Source organism: Canis lupus, chromosome 25 (assembly GCF_003254725.2).
Source record: "Canis lupus dingo isolate Sandy chromosome 25, ASM325472v2, whole genome shotgun sequence".
NCBI lineage: Eukaryota > Metazoa > Chordata > Mammalia > Carnivora > Canidae > Canis > Canis lupus.
Genome location: NC_064267.1, coordinates 16,871,571 through 16,886,283, shown reverse-complemented (window position 1 = coordinate 16,886,283; position 14,713 = coordinate 16,871,571). Strand labels below are relative to the sequence as shown.

General features: G+C 41.0%; 1 protein-coding gene across 14 annotated transcripts in view; it reads right to left on the bottom strand.

The window, feature by feature from the left end:
* ZDHHC20 (zinc finger DHHC-type palmitoyltransferase 20) overlaps positions 1-14,476 on the bottom strand; it is an 82,804-nt gene extending 68,328 nt beyond the window's left edge. For 4 of the 14 annotated variants that reach the window (XR_007405907.1, XR_007405906.1, XR_007405908.1 and 1 more), the window contains exon 1: positions 14,235-14,471. Coding sequence is in view for 3 of the 14 variants with exons in the window: in XM_025462725.3 (XP_025318510.1) it covers positions 14,235-14,352 (118 nt within the window). In the remaining 11 variants the exon portion in view is untranslated. Of the gene's footprint in view, positions 1-6,210; positions 6,235-14,234 lie in introns of those variants that run through there. The other 10 variants (XR_007405910.1, XR_007405909.1, XR_007405912.1 and 7 more) reach the window with 6 other exon arrangements.
* Between the last annotated feature and the right edge of the window lie 237 nt (positions 14,477-14,713).

The window sequence follows — 14,713 nt, the reverse complement described above, 5'->3', positions numbered from 1 at the left end:
ATCCTAGAAGAGAGCACAGGCAAGTAGTAACCTTTTTGACACTAGCCAAAGACTTATTAGATATGGGCACCCCGTTGGCTCAGCGGTTTAGCGCCGCCTTCAGCCCAAGGCCTGATCCTGGAGGCCGGGGATCGAATCCCACGTCGGGCTCCCTGCATGGAGCCTGCTTCTCCCTCTGCCTGTGTCTCTACCTCTCTCTTTCTCTCTGTCTCTCATGAATAAATAAATAAAATCTTAAAAAAAAAAAAAGAAACTTATTAGATATGTCTCCTGAGGCAAAGGAAACAAAAGTAAAAATAACCTATTGGGACTTCATCAAAACAAAAAGATTCTGCATAGCAAGGGAAACAACCAAAAAAAAAAAAAAAAAAAAAAAAAACTAAAAGGCAACCTATTGAAAGGGAAGAGATGTTTGCAAATGATATATCCAATAAAAATTACTATTCAAAACATATAAAAAGCTTATACAACTCAACACACACAAAAAAAAGATAATGCAATTAAAAATGAGGAGACATAGATATTTCTCCAAAGAAAACATACAGATAACCAATAGACACATGAAAAGATGTGTCTATTGGTTAGACACACATCATTAATTATCAAGGAAATACAAATCAAAACCACAATGAGATATCACCTTGCACATGTCAGAATGGCTGAAATAAAAAACTCAAGGGATGCCTGGGTGGCTCAGTGGTTGAGCATCTGCCTGCAGCTCAGGTCATGATCCCGGTGTCCCAGGATAGATACCTGCATGGGGCTCCCACCCAGGAGTTTGCTTTTCCCTCTGTCTATGTCTCTGCCTCTCTCTCTCTGTCTCTCTCATGAATAAATAAAATCTTAAAAAAGAAAGAAAAGAAAAGAAAAAAGAAACAAGAAGTGTTGGTGAGGACATAGAGAAAAAAGAACCCTCCTGCACTGCAGGTGGGAATGCAAACTGATACAATATGGGGGTTCCTCAAAAAATTAAAAATAGAACTACTCTAGGTTCCAGGAATTGCACTGCTGAGTATTTACTCAAAGACACGAAAACACTAATTTGAAGGGATATATGCACTCCTATGTTTATTGCAGCATTATTTACAATCGCCAAAGTACAGAAGCAGCCCAAGTGTCAACAGATGAATGGATAAAGATGTGCTTTATATTTACAAAAGAATATTATTCAGCCATAAAGAAGAATGATATCTTGCAATTTTCAACAAGAATGGATCTAGGGAGTATAATGGTAAGTGAAATAAGCCAGTCAGAGAAAGACAAATATATGGTTTCACTCATATGTGGAATTCAAAAAACAAAATACATGAACAAAGAGGGTAAAAAAGAGACAAACCAAAAAACTAACTCTTAACTATAGAGAACAAACTTATGGTTACCAGAGAGGTGGGTGGGTGGATGGGTGAAATGGGTGAAGGGCATTAACAATACACATTTCTTGATGAGCACTGACTAAAATATGGAACTGTTGAATCACTATATTGTACACTTTTTAAAAAATATTTTATTTATTTATTCTTGAGAGACAGAGAGAGAGAGAGGCAGAGACATAGGCAGAGGGAGAAGCAGGCTCCATGCAGGGAGCCTGACGTGGGACTCGATCCCGGGATTCCAGGATCACGCCCTGGGCCAAAGGCAGGCGCTAAACCACTGAGCCACCCAGGTGCCCCTATATTGTACACTTGAAACTTATAACAGTATGCTAATTACACTGGAACTTAAAAATAAAACTTGTAATATGCAAATGAGTACTGTAATATTAAAGACAGGGATTATTCATATGAAGTCTAAATGTATTTGACTACGCACACTACACATCTTTGTATTCCCAGTGTCAAATACAGCACCTAGAACACTATAAGCACAAAGCAAGGTAGGGAGAAAGTGAAAGAGGAAGTACTTGTTTTACATGGTGTAGTTAGAAAAGCTTCTCTTGATAGCTGGGTACTTGAAAAGAAATCTAGATGGACGGAACAAACCATGTGGAATCTGGGAGGAAAGCATCCCAAGCAGAAAGAGAAGGAGTACAAAAGTCTTAAGGTGGGACAATGCATGGCATGATAGATGAAATTCAAGGAGGCCTTGACTGAAGCAGAGTGGCGAGACGAGTCAAAATTAGTGGCAGTTGGGAGCATTTAAGGCCTTGCAGACTACAGAAAGAACTTTGGACTTCATTATGAGCAAAGAAGAAAGCCACTGGAGGGTGCTGACAGAAGAGTAGCAAACTTGTCTTGGATTTTTTTTTTAAAGATTTTATTTATTCATTCGTGTGTGTGTGTGTGAGAGAGAGAGAGAGAGAGGCAGAGACACAGGCAGAGGGAGAGGCAGGCTCCATGCAGGGAACCTGACGCGGAACTCGATCCCGGGACTCCAGGATCACTCCCTGGGCCGAAGGCAGGTGCTAAAGCGCTGAGCCACCCAGGGATTTCCTCTTGCCTTGGATTTTAAAACATTTGCAGGCATTTTTGTGTATGTGTGCGGGGGGAGGACACAATATACTGTTAGGAAGCTATGGCACATGTGTACATGTCAGAGCCATGACCCTCCACTTTTCCTTTTTAAATACTTGTAGAAAGTATACCAGTTATCCACAGAAAAATAAGAACCACATAGCATCTGGAAGAAGAAAACACTGAGGATACATTCACACCACTGACAGTGACATATGCAATAACAACATTTTACTGCTATCACTTCCTCCCGGAGCAGATGATATCCTTTCATGCAGTTAGTCTAAAAAGCTTCCCTGAGGACTTTACTTCTAATAGGTTCCCATTTATTTTTATGTTGTTCAATTAGTATGTTAATAAAAAGTACTCCTCCTGTGATTCCATCTGGGTGAGCCAAAGTCCACATTAATAAGTATAATGAAGCAATGGAAAGAGAGAGCACAGAGAACAGAAATGTTTTTAAAACAATTTTAAACATTCTTTATCATCAAGGTTTATGGATCCGTATTTTAGAGAAATCTATTCTCCATAAAACCATAATCACCATTATTTGTGGCCTACTATTTCAGTTAAGTATAGGTGCCCATCTGCTTAAGGAAGATGTGTTGCACATTTCAGCAATATCTAAATCTGTGTAGCTTATATGCTTGTAAGAATAGTGTCAGGTATTAATCTTCCTAAAGTCCCACATGGTGTGGAAGCCTCTCTCCCTTACAACATACTCTCCCACATACATACTCTGGACACAATCAGCAGCTCATGCAAAATAGGCACATGCTTTTGGAATATGATATTTGAATACAGCCAATTAAGAAAAGAATATTAAAAAAGATTGCGTCAGAATATGCTTTCACTCATTAAAGATGGGGGAGGGGGAGTTAAAAACAAACTCTAAGAATTAAAAATAAAAAAAGAAAACTCCTGTCCCCCAAAGAAGAAGGCAAGAAAAAATATGCTAGTGGCCTTTTAAATCTTCTCCCCATCTCCAGTAATATGCGAAAGCTTACTCTGCTAAGAACTTTACATTACTTTTTAAGGCAGGTATTATTCCATTTTATAGAATGGGAACAAGTTCAGAGGTTAAATAATTAATGAAGATCAATCAAATATAGCCAGGTGGCCAGTGTGACAGCTGTAGAAACAAAGGAAGAGTGGAGAAGAAATTAGGTCAGGGAAGTAATGAGGGGAGGAGGGCATGGTAAGCACTTTAGGTGTTCCACTGAACAAGACAGGAAGCCACCACAGTTTTCAGAAGAGGAGAGAGGAGTCACAAATCTGGTATTGACTTTAAAGGGATTATTCCGGCTGCTCTGTGGAGAATGGACAAGGTGCAGAGTGAGGACGGGAGTTGAGTGAGGAAGGAGAGGCAGAATGTAAGAATGTAGTACTACAATGACAAAGATAATGTGATAACCACCCACAACTTAGTGACTTTAAACCACCACCATGTATTATTTCCTATAATTGTGTGGATCAGCAATTCAAGCTATGATGAGCTAGACTGTTTTTCTACTAGCTGTAGTTAATTGGCAGCTCAACTGCAGCAGGAAACTCTAAGACAGCCTCCTTCACACATCAGGGGCCTTGGCACTTAGCTCATCTTGGCTGGGCCTCTCCATGTAGTCTAGCCTGGACTCCCTTACATGGCCATCAGTTTCAAAAGAGCTAAGGCAGAAGAAGCATGCTGTCTAGAGGCTTAGGCTCCAGATCTCACTCATCACTTCCACCATATTCTATTGATCAAAGCAAGTACAAGGCCAGCCCAGATTCACTGGGTGGGCAAAAAGACTCCTCTAAAGAGATTGAGGAAAGGAGATAAAATTATTGTGGCATGTTTTTGAATCTGTTCCACAAGACAGAGATTATGGTGGTTTGAATGAATATAGGTGTCGTGGTGGTAAGCAGCTGGGTTTAATACCAGGATTTGTTGATTAATTGGATATGGGAAGATTTTTCAACCAAGGAACTAGAAGGATGAAACTCATTTAATGAGCTAGGGTAGGAAGAATTGGGAAGGTAGGAGAGGGGGTAGAGAAAAATAACTCAAGGAAGGTTTTTTTGGACATGGTAAGCTGAGATGCCTATTAGATACCCAAGTAGATGATTAATCTGGAGTTTAGCATGCTGTATCTTCTTTATCACAAACTAGAAGAGGCCAGGAGAGAAGGAAAGTCTTATTTGTATCATTTAGGGCATAATGTTCTTCTTCCAAATAGTATGCCAAGGTTTCTAAGTTGTCTTGTGCCTTCTCCTTCATATATCTTGTCTTGCAAGAAATGGTGAAGACCCAAAGAAAGTTCAGTTTATTTGGAAGAAAATAAAAAGCTTTTTGTTCATTTGGGTTGGGTTTTTTGGATATACATGTTATAGAGCTCTCTCAGACCAGTTTGATTTCTGGTATCAATAGAACATAAGAACAGATTAATTTACTAGCAATCAAAAAAAAAATCTGTTCTTTAGAAAAAGAAAAAAAAGGAAAGAAGGCTGGGATAATTATAGAATGCAAACAAGAAGGTCTGCTAGGCACTACAGCTTTCAAAGCCACCTTATATAGGAAATTACTATACTCCAGTATCTGAAAACAGATAGTAAATAACAAAATAAGAAGGTTTTAAAAAAATATCCTAATTCGTGTCTTAACTTGTCCTATAATTATGTAACCACTGGGGATGGGATATATAGGGAGCCAGATTTTTTTTCTAAATAATATCAACCTAATTTCAAAGAATCAAAACTGCAGAACCAATAAGCAATATCATCTAGCCTTTAACCCTGAAGACTACTGAAATTTATATTTGGTAATCATAATTTAATTAATATTGTTATTGTGGATGTTTGTTCTAATATATTGAAACACAATTCAAGTGAGTTTATAACTGTATGATTCTACTCAACACATATTAATTAGACTCTCTAGTAGATGCAAAGATGAGCATGATTCAAATGTATCGAAATCTTCTAAGCAGGATTTTTCAAATACTTAAATATGATATAATAAAGTACACTTCATTTATATTCTAATACACAAATGATTTGTGGAGGCTTACTAGAAATAATATTCTTCTATAAAGTTGTAAATATATTTTAAAAACAAAAAAATACAAATTAGATGTGAAGCAGAGAATAAGGGGAGAAATACCAATGCATGCTACAACAGAGAGAAACTTCAAAAACATGTAAAAAGCATCAGACACAGGGATCCCTGGGTGGCGCAGTGGCTTAGCGCCTGCCTTTGGCCCAGGGCGTGATCCTGGAGACCCAGGATCGAATCCCACGTTGGGCTCCCGGTGCATGGAGCCTGCTTCTCCCTCTGCCTGTGTCTCTGCCTCTCTCTCTCTCTCTCTGTGTGACTATCATAAATAAAAATAAATAAATAGATAGATAGATAGATAGATAGATAGATAGAAAACCCATGGGGGAAAAAAAAAGCATCAGACACAGAAGATCACTTACTATATGACTCCATTTACATGAGGTATCCAAAAAAGGCATACAAATACAGAATAGAAAAGAGGTTGCCTGGGGCTGGGAACAGGAATTAACCATTATTAGGCATGAGGGATCTGACAAAGGTAACTGAAATGATCTAAAAATGAATGGTACAACTTGGTAAGCTTACTGAAAACCATGGCACTGTACATTTCAAGTGATTGAATTTTAGAGTGTGTAAATCATACATTATAAACTTTTTTTAAAAAGGTAACATAAAAACATTTATAGACATACAAAAGCTGAAATAATTCATCACCAACTGACATACCTTACAATAAATGCTACAGAAACCCCTCAGGCAGAGGGAAATGACATGAGAAAAGAAATCTGGATCTATAAAAAAAGAAAAGTACCAGAAATGGTAACTATATGGATAATTATAGAAGATACTGTTTAAATCTTTTAAAAGATAATAAATGGTTTAAACAAAATAGTAGCAATACAGTGACTTTTATAATATAAAAATGCATAATAGCATATAAGGCTGGGAGGGAAGAATTAGAAGGCTGTTTTTATAAGGTACTATTTGTGAAGCTGTATATCATTTGAAGTTAGATTATGATAAAGATATAATCTATAAATCCTAAAGCAAATCACTAAAATAACAGAGTTACAGCTAATAAACCAACAAAGAAAATAATCATAAAAAATTATTCAAAAATCATTAAAAAAATAATTCTAAAGGCGGCAAAGGAGAAGAAAAAAGGAATACAGGATAGGACAGATTAAAGAAACAGCAAATGGTTACACTTCACCTGACTATATAAATAATCACATTAAATATAAAATGATCAAAACAGGGCAGCCTGGGCGGCTCAGTGGTTTAGCGCCGCCTTCGGCCCAGGGCCTGATCCTGGGGACCTGGGATCGAGTCCCATGTCGGGCTCCCTGCATGGAGCCTGCTTCTTCCGCTGCCTGTGTCTCTGCCTGTGTCTCTGTTTCTCATGAATAAATAAATAAATAAATAAATAAATAAATAAATAAATAAATAATCAAAACACCCCAATTAAAAGAGACTGTGCTATAATTGATGATACTGTTGTGTATTTGAAGGTTGCTAAGAGTAAATCTTAAAAGTTCTCAACACAAAAAGAAAAAAAAAATGTAACTATGTGTGGTTGATGGATGTTAACCACTTATTGCAGTGATCATTGTTTTAATTATACCAAATATATTTATATATTCAATCATTGTGTTATATACTCGAAACTAGTTTGTTATATGTCAACTGTAACTCAATAAACAAAAAAACAAAAAAAAAAAAAGGAAAAAAAAAACCCCACAACTTTTCAGATTGAATTTAAAAAGCAAGACTGAACTATAGGCTGCTTATGAGAAATGTTTTTTTTTTTTTTTTTTTTAAAGGCTCCACACCCAGCTTACAGCCCAATGCAGGGCTTGAATTTACAACCTGAGATTAAGACCTGAACTGAGATCAAGAGTTGGAAGCTTAACTGACTAAGCCACACTGGTGCCCCAAGAAATGCATCTTATTATTTTAAAATTTTTATTTATCTATTTGAGAGAGAGTGCACATGCACAAGCAGGGGTAGCAGAAGAGGAAGCAGGCTCCCTGCTCAGTAGGACCCCAGGATCATGACCTAAGCTGAGGCAGATGCTTAACCATCTGAGCCACCCAGGCGCCCCAAGAAACGCATTTTAAATATAAAGACAAATCAGTTAAGATAAAAGGACAAAGACCTGCCATGCCAACACTAATCAAAAGGAAGATGAGTAGACGTTAATATCTGCCCAACTAGATTTCAAAGGAAATAATATCACCAGGGATAAGAAAAGCCATTTCATAATGACAAAAGGTCAATTCACCAAGAGAACACAATAATGGTACCTAATTAGAGCTGCAAAATGCATGAAGCAAAAAGTGACAGAACTACAAGGAGAAAGACACAAATCCATTTTTATTGTCATACCTCTCTCAATAATTAATTAATAGAACAAAGAGAAAATCAGTGGGGCACTTGGGTGGCTCAGTCAGTTAAGTGTCCACATTCAGCTCAGGTCATAATCCTGGGGTCCTGGGATCAAGCCCTGCATCAGGCTCCCTGCTCCTTGGGGAGTCCGATTCTCTCTCTCTGCCCCTCCCTTCCACTTGTGCCTACTCTCTTGAATAATAAGTAAAATCTTGGGATCCCTGGGTGGCGCAGGGGTTTGGCGCCTGCCTTTGGCCCAGGGTGCGATCCTGGAGACCCGGGATCGAATCCCACGTCCGGCTCCCGGTGCATGGAGCCTGCTTCTCCCTCTGCCTGTGTCTCTGCCTCTCTCTCTCTCTGTGTGACTGTCATAAATAAATAAAAAATTAAAAAAAAAAAAAGTAAAATCTTAAAAAAGAAAAATGAGCAAGAACATAGGAAACTTAAACATCAACCAATTTGCCTTGACATCTACGGCACATTATGACATAACAGAAAACTCTACCTAACAACAAACAGCAAAATGCACTGCTGAATACAGAACATATTTTTCTCAAATACACATGAAGTGCTTCTACTACAGATCACATTTCGGACCATAAAACAAGCCTGAGTACATTTTAAAGGACTCAAGTCATGCAAGATATGTTCTCCGACCACATGGAATTAAATTCAAAATCAGTAACAAGAAGGTATCTGGAAAATCCTCAAATAACTGTAAATTAGCATACTCCTAAAACAACCCAAGAGTCAAAGATGAAATCAAAAGTGAATTTAGAAAATAATTTTAATTGAATGAAAATGAAAGTACAATATATCAACACTGATGAGATGTGAATAAAGCAATATTTAGGAATAAATTTACAGAACACGTAAGAAAGGACTCAAATCAGTGACTTGAGTTTCCTAAGAAACTAGAAAAAGAGCAAATTAAACCCAAAGTAAAAGGGAAAGAAACAATATATATCAGACAAGAAATCAATGAAACAGAAAACAAAATAATGGAGAAAAACCAAAGAAATCAAAGGTGATTGTTAAGACACTGCGGTCAATGTTGACATTTAAGCTATCTGTCTCATTTTAAATCTGCAGAAATCATGGAGGAGACACTGGAATATTAGATATACAGTCTCAAAGGTCACACTACTACTCTACATACTTCTCTCTGAAAAGGGATGAATCATATCCATCTTTGGGCAAACTCCATAGCTCTTCCATGCAACAGTTGTCTCAGAAGTAAAATAAATGGATTGATTAGACCATCTCTAAAATCTCATTGGGCTCTAAGATCCTCTACATGTACACATCTACTATTAACAGCTCTAAATGACCCTAAATGACCTGGACAGATGTCTTGATAAAACCCTGGGAACCAAAAAAAAAAAAATAAAAATAAAAATAAAATAAAAATTTACAAAAACCCTGGGAACCTATATTAGCACTTTCCTCGAAAAAATACCACCTTGACCAAAGTGTAAAAGTTGGTCAATCCACCCATAAATTCTTATGTTCAAAATGAACCTTGGGGGACACCTGGGTAGCTCAGTGGTTGAGGATCTACCTTCAGCTCAGGGAGTGATCCCAGGGTCCTGAGATCCAGTCCTGCATCAGGATCCCCCGCAGGGAGCCTGCTCTCCCTCTGCCTATGTCTCTGCCTCTCTTTCTGTGTCTCTCATGAATAAATAAAGTCTTTAAAAAAAAATATCAACCTTGGAAGAAAATCAAGATGACTTCAGTTTAATTTAATGTCAAGGACCAATATTACTAATTTACTTAATCATCACTTCTCTGTTTATCATCCCTGTGAGATGACCATCTTAGATTCATTACTTCTTACTCAATTTTTTCTTTTTAAGATTTTATTTATTTATTCATGAGAGACACACACAGAGAGAGGCAGAGACACAGGCAGAGGGAGAAGCAGGCTCTATGCAGGAAGCCTGATGCGAGACTCGATCCAGCATCCCAGGATCACAGCCAAAGGCAGACGCTCAACCACTGAGCCACCCAGGAGTCCCACTTCTTACCAATTTTGACTTCAGTATTACTCCTTCCAGTAACATGAGTTGCACATTTCATATGTGTATGTATGGAATTACAAAATTAGAAAGTTATAGAGGCTGAGAAGCAATGAGGGCCTCTTATAAACAAGTTATTTGTTCAAATGTCCTATTGTGGGCCAGGCATTTTTACTATCTGAGCTATTTAGGAATCTTCTCTGCTGCTATCTTCTAGGAGAAAAATGACCTTATATAAATAGATCAGAGATGAGACTGAAATCTGCTGTGAGTGTACAGACCTGGAAAAACAAGAAGACTAGTCTTGCAGAGTAGTTAATTTTAAAAACATTGGCTCTAGAGCCAAATCACTTCTGATGCTGATTATACCATTTACTAGTTGTATGGCCTTGGACAAATTATTTAACTTTCTGGATATTTTATGAGCATTAAATAAATTAACACAATAAAAATGTAATTATAATCATCTTCTCCTATTTAGTTTAAAAAAAACCCAGAAGCTAAGAAGATTCTTTAAAAACTATTAAAATAGCAACTATTTTTAAAAATTTAGCTTGTGTAGTTAACACAGAATGTTATATTAATTTCAGGTGTAAAAGATAGTGATTCAACAATTCCATATATTACTCACTGCTCATCAAGCCAAGTGTACTCTTAATCCCCTTCACCTATTTCATCCATCCCCCTACCCAACTCCCCTTTGGTAACTGTTCTCTGTAATTAAGAGTCAGTTTTTGGTTTGTCTCCTTTTTAACTTCCTTCATTTGTTTTTATTTCATAAATTCCACATACAAGTTATATCATATGTTATTTGTCTTCCTCTGACTGACTTATTTCACTTAGCATTATACTCTTTAGCAACACATTCACAACAACATGGGTGAATAGCAAGACTTCATCCTTTTTATGGCTGAATAATATTCCATTGTGAGTATAGATGTGTATACATATATATACACATACATACCATCTTTTACATACACACATATATACGTGTGTGTGTATATATATATATATAGTCACTTTTTAAAATATTTGACAGAAAGTGTGTGCACACATACATAAGTGGGGTAGGTGGGTGGAGAGGGAGAAATAGACTTTCTGCCAATCAGGGAGTCGGACTCCTGGCTCAATTCCAGGACCCTGGGATCATAACCTAAGCCAAAGGCAGATGCTTAACTGACTGAGCCACCCAGGTACCCTATACCATCTCTTCTTTATCCATTCACCAATGGATGGACACTTGGCTGCTTCCACAGTTACAGTTCCATTGTAAATAATGCTAAAACAGCACTTTAAGTTAAACTCACACTTCACTCAATTTATATATAGACATATACCAGTGAAAGGGTCTGTGTTATGAAAACATAAATATATATGTAAGTAGTTTAAAGGATAGTGTTATTATGAAAGTGAATGAACTTTTATGCTCATCTACACACACAGTTCAGTGATACTGCAGACCTCCCAAATTCTCCATAGTTAACCTCAGATAACTTAGAAGAATTAAGTATAGGGCCTTTATCAGAGCTTTCATTACTGATTATTTAAAAATTCTGTCAAGCATTGACCCTTAATGGTTGCAGAATGTTTTAACTTAATGAAATCCTGGGGTATGATCTCGAAAGGATGGGCCTAAAGCCTAACTGAAGTCATGATCTCCAAAAAGGGCAACAACCTAACCCCATGCACTACCCTTCTCCAATCATAGAACAAAACAATTACAGTTCCAGTGACTTACTAAAGTTATATGTAGTGTAAATATGTAAATCACACTGCAATAGCCACTCAACAACTGTGTGACCTAACCAACAATCTATTCGCTCAGAGTCTCATTTCCTACATCTGGAGGAGATACCTATACTCAGAGATGGAGGATTAAAGAATGAAAATAATATCCCCTCCATCCTTATTAACACATAATACTTTTCAATTCATATTCATTTCCCTTTCCGTATGTTTAACCTCACCTTTTGATTTTTTTTTTTCCCCCAAAAACCCTCTATAAGGGAGGGTGCCTAAGTGGCTGAGTCAGTTAAGTATCTGCCTTTGGTTCAGGTCATGGTCCTGGGGTCCTGGGGTCCTGGGGTCCTGGGGTGGAGTCCTACACCAGGTTCCCGGCTCAGCAGGGGTCTGCTTCTCCCTCCTCTGCCACTGCTCTGCTTGTGCTCTCTTCCTCTCTCTCTGTGTGTCAAATAAATAAATAAATAAATAAATAAATAAATAAATAAATAAATAAAATCTTTAAACCATCTACAGTTTAAGCTGTGAGATTTCAACATAAATGCACATTTTTAGTGTTCCTTCAGAAGCTTTACTTCAAAACTACTGTGTAATTAGAATAGGGTAGGAATAATCTTCTGATAGAATTAAATAAGACTGGTACAACTTTTGGAATAAATGCCCACTTCAGAGTAAATAAGATCAAATACCATCACAAGCTGATGAGAATCCTATGATCAGTACCACTTTTGGGAGTAGCTTTAAAAAATACCTAAATCTAGTCAATTTTAATTAATTCAAACATCATTATTCAATAACATTCAACAGATTAACTCCATTATTTTGTGTCCATGTATTCCACAACTAATTTATTCTGGGGCCTATTCACAGGGATGCTTTCCTTAAAATTAAATATTCTATAGGTACAATATGATTTAGTTGAAAGCAATTATTTTCATTTAAAAACCCACCCTCTCAAACTTTTTTTTTTTTTTTTAATTTATGATAGTCACATACAGAGAAAGAGAGAGAGAGAGAGAGAGAGAGGCAGAGACACAGGCAGAGGGAGAAGCAGGCTCCATGCACCGGGAGCCCGACGTGGGATTCAATCCCGGGTCTCCAGGATCGCGCCCTGGGCCAAAGGCAGGCGCCAAACCGCTGCGCCACCCAGGGATCCCCCTCTCAAACTTTTTGAGCCAAGGCATTCTCTTTCATGTGCAGAACTCAGTTTTAACCAAGTATTTGAGAATTGTACAAGTCTAGAGCCACAACTGGAAAAGTCTTCATTCTGCCACTTGCAAGTGGAGTGGGTGGTACAACTACTTTTCATTTCACATTATCAATCAACCTCAGGTGGCTTTTTCTTTTTTTCCTTAAGATTTTTTAATTTAAGAGACAGAGAGAGCACAGGCAGGGGGAGCAGCAAGCAGAGGGAGAGAGAGAAGCAGCCTCCCCGCTGAGCAGGAAGCCTGACAGCAGGGCTCGACCCCAGGACGCTGGGATCGTGACCTGAGCTGAAGGCAGGCACTTAACCCACTGCGCCTCCCAGGCACCCCGCGAAGCTTTTTTCAAATGTACAGAACCAGGGTCCACTAGATAGCCGCGGCCTGGCGTATGCTAAAACTAGATCACTCTGGATGCCAAGGGATGGCCTGTACCAACACCATTTACTATTTGGTCCTCAGTTCCCAGGAAGAATTGATACGAAGAGCAGACACAGCAGAAGCGGAAGGCCAGAAGAGCCCTAAAATAGCCGCACCCCCAAAGCCTGCGAGCAATTCGCGTAAGGCAGAGTACTCATCACTATCACACAGTCGGGGCCCTCAAACAGTGCTTCGAGGACAACCAATTTCTTTCCATTTTAACGGCCACCTACTGAAATCTGGGTCTTAAATCCTCGGACTGTATCCTGGGTGTTACTCCTTTTCCACCGCAGGGAACCCGGTGAGAACCTGGTGCACTAAGAACTAGCGAGAGCCCTGGCAGGGACGGAAGCGAAGCCCTAAAGTCTGAGGATGGAAGAAAGACGGACCTCCAGCACCGACAGACCAGGAAAGAGAGAACCCGGCTCCATATCTCCTCTCCCTCCTTCTTTCGGTCTTAAAATAACACTGTGTGTGAGTGAGTGGACGCAGAGGCGGAAGAAATGAACTTTAAACGGGTCCGGGGCCACCAGAAATGAGCAGCGGGCAGCGCTGTGCCCCGGGGCCCAACCTGCCGGCCGCCGGCGGCGACCAGACCACCTGCCTCCCCGCCGCCCCGCCGCCCCGCCCGCTCCCCTTCCCGCGCTGCTGGGGCGGTGGAGGACGAGCAGATGCCCGCGTTCTAAACAGGAACAGAAGCAGAGTGAGCGCGCGCGCGCACACACACACACACACACACACACACGCGGCTCCCCCGCCGAGGACACGCCGCGTCCGAACCCAGCAGCCCCGGAGCCACCGGAGCCCGGGCGCCCCGACCGCCCTGCCCCCAGGGCGCCCCCGAGGCCGCCCCCCAAGGCCGCCCCGCGCCGCCCCGCAGCGCGCTGACAAAGCCCCGGGCGCGTCGGCCTGCTCCCGGGTCGGGGCCGGGGCCGGCGGGCCTCGAGGGCAGGCGCACGCCGGGGGCTCGGTACTCACACACGCACAGCTCCACCACGTACGCGTAGTAGGACCAGACGACCACGAAGGTGATGAAGAGCACCGGCACCCAGCCCACGCCGCGCTGGCAGCAGCGCCAGAACGTCCACGGCGCCATGTTCCGCCGGCGGCTGCTGCGCCCGGCGCCCCACGGTCCAGCGGAGCGCCCGGGCCCCGGCGGCGGCGGCGGCGACTCGGCTGCTCGAGGCCGCTCCTCGCCCACGGACCCCGCCTCCCAGCCCGAGCCCGAGCCCGAGCCCGAGCCCGAGCCCGAGCCCGCGGAAGAGTAGACGGGAGGCCCCTCCGCGACTCCTCCCCGAGCCGCTCCCGGCCAGGTCCCGCCCCCGCCCGGCATCCCGACGCCCCCCCACCCCCGCCCCCCCGCGCCCACGCCCACGCCCGCCCCGCCCCGCCTCCGCCTTCGCCCGCCGCAGCCCGCGGCGCGCCCCGGTGGGCGGGGCCGAGCCCGAGCGTGGGGC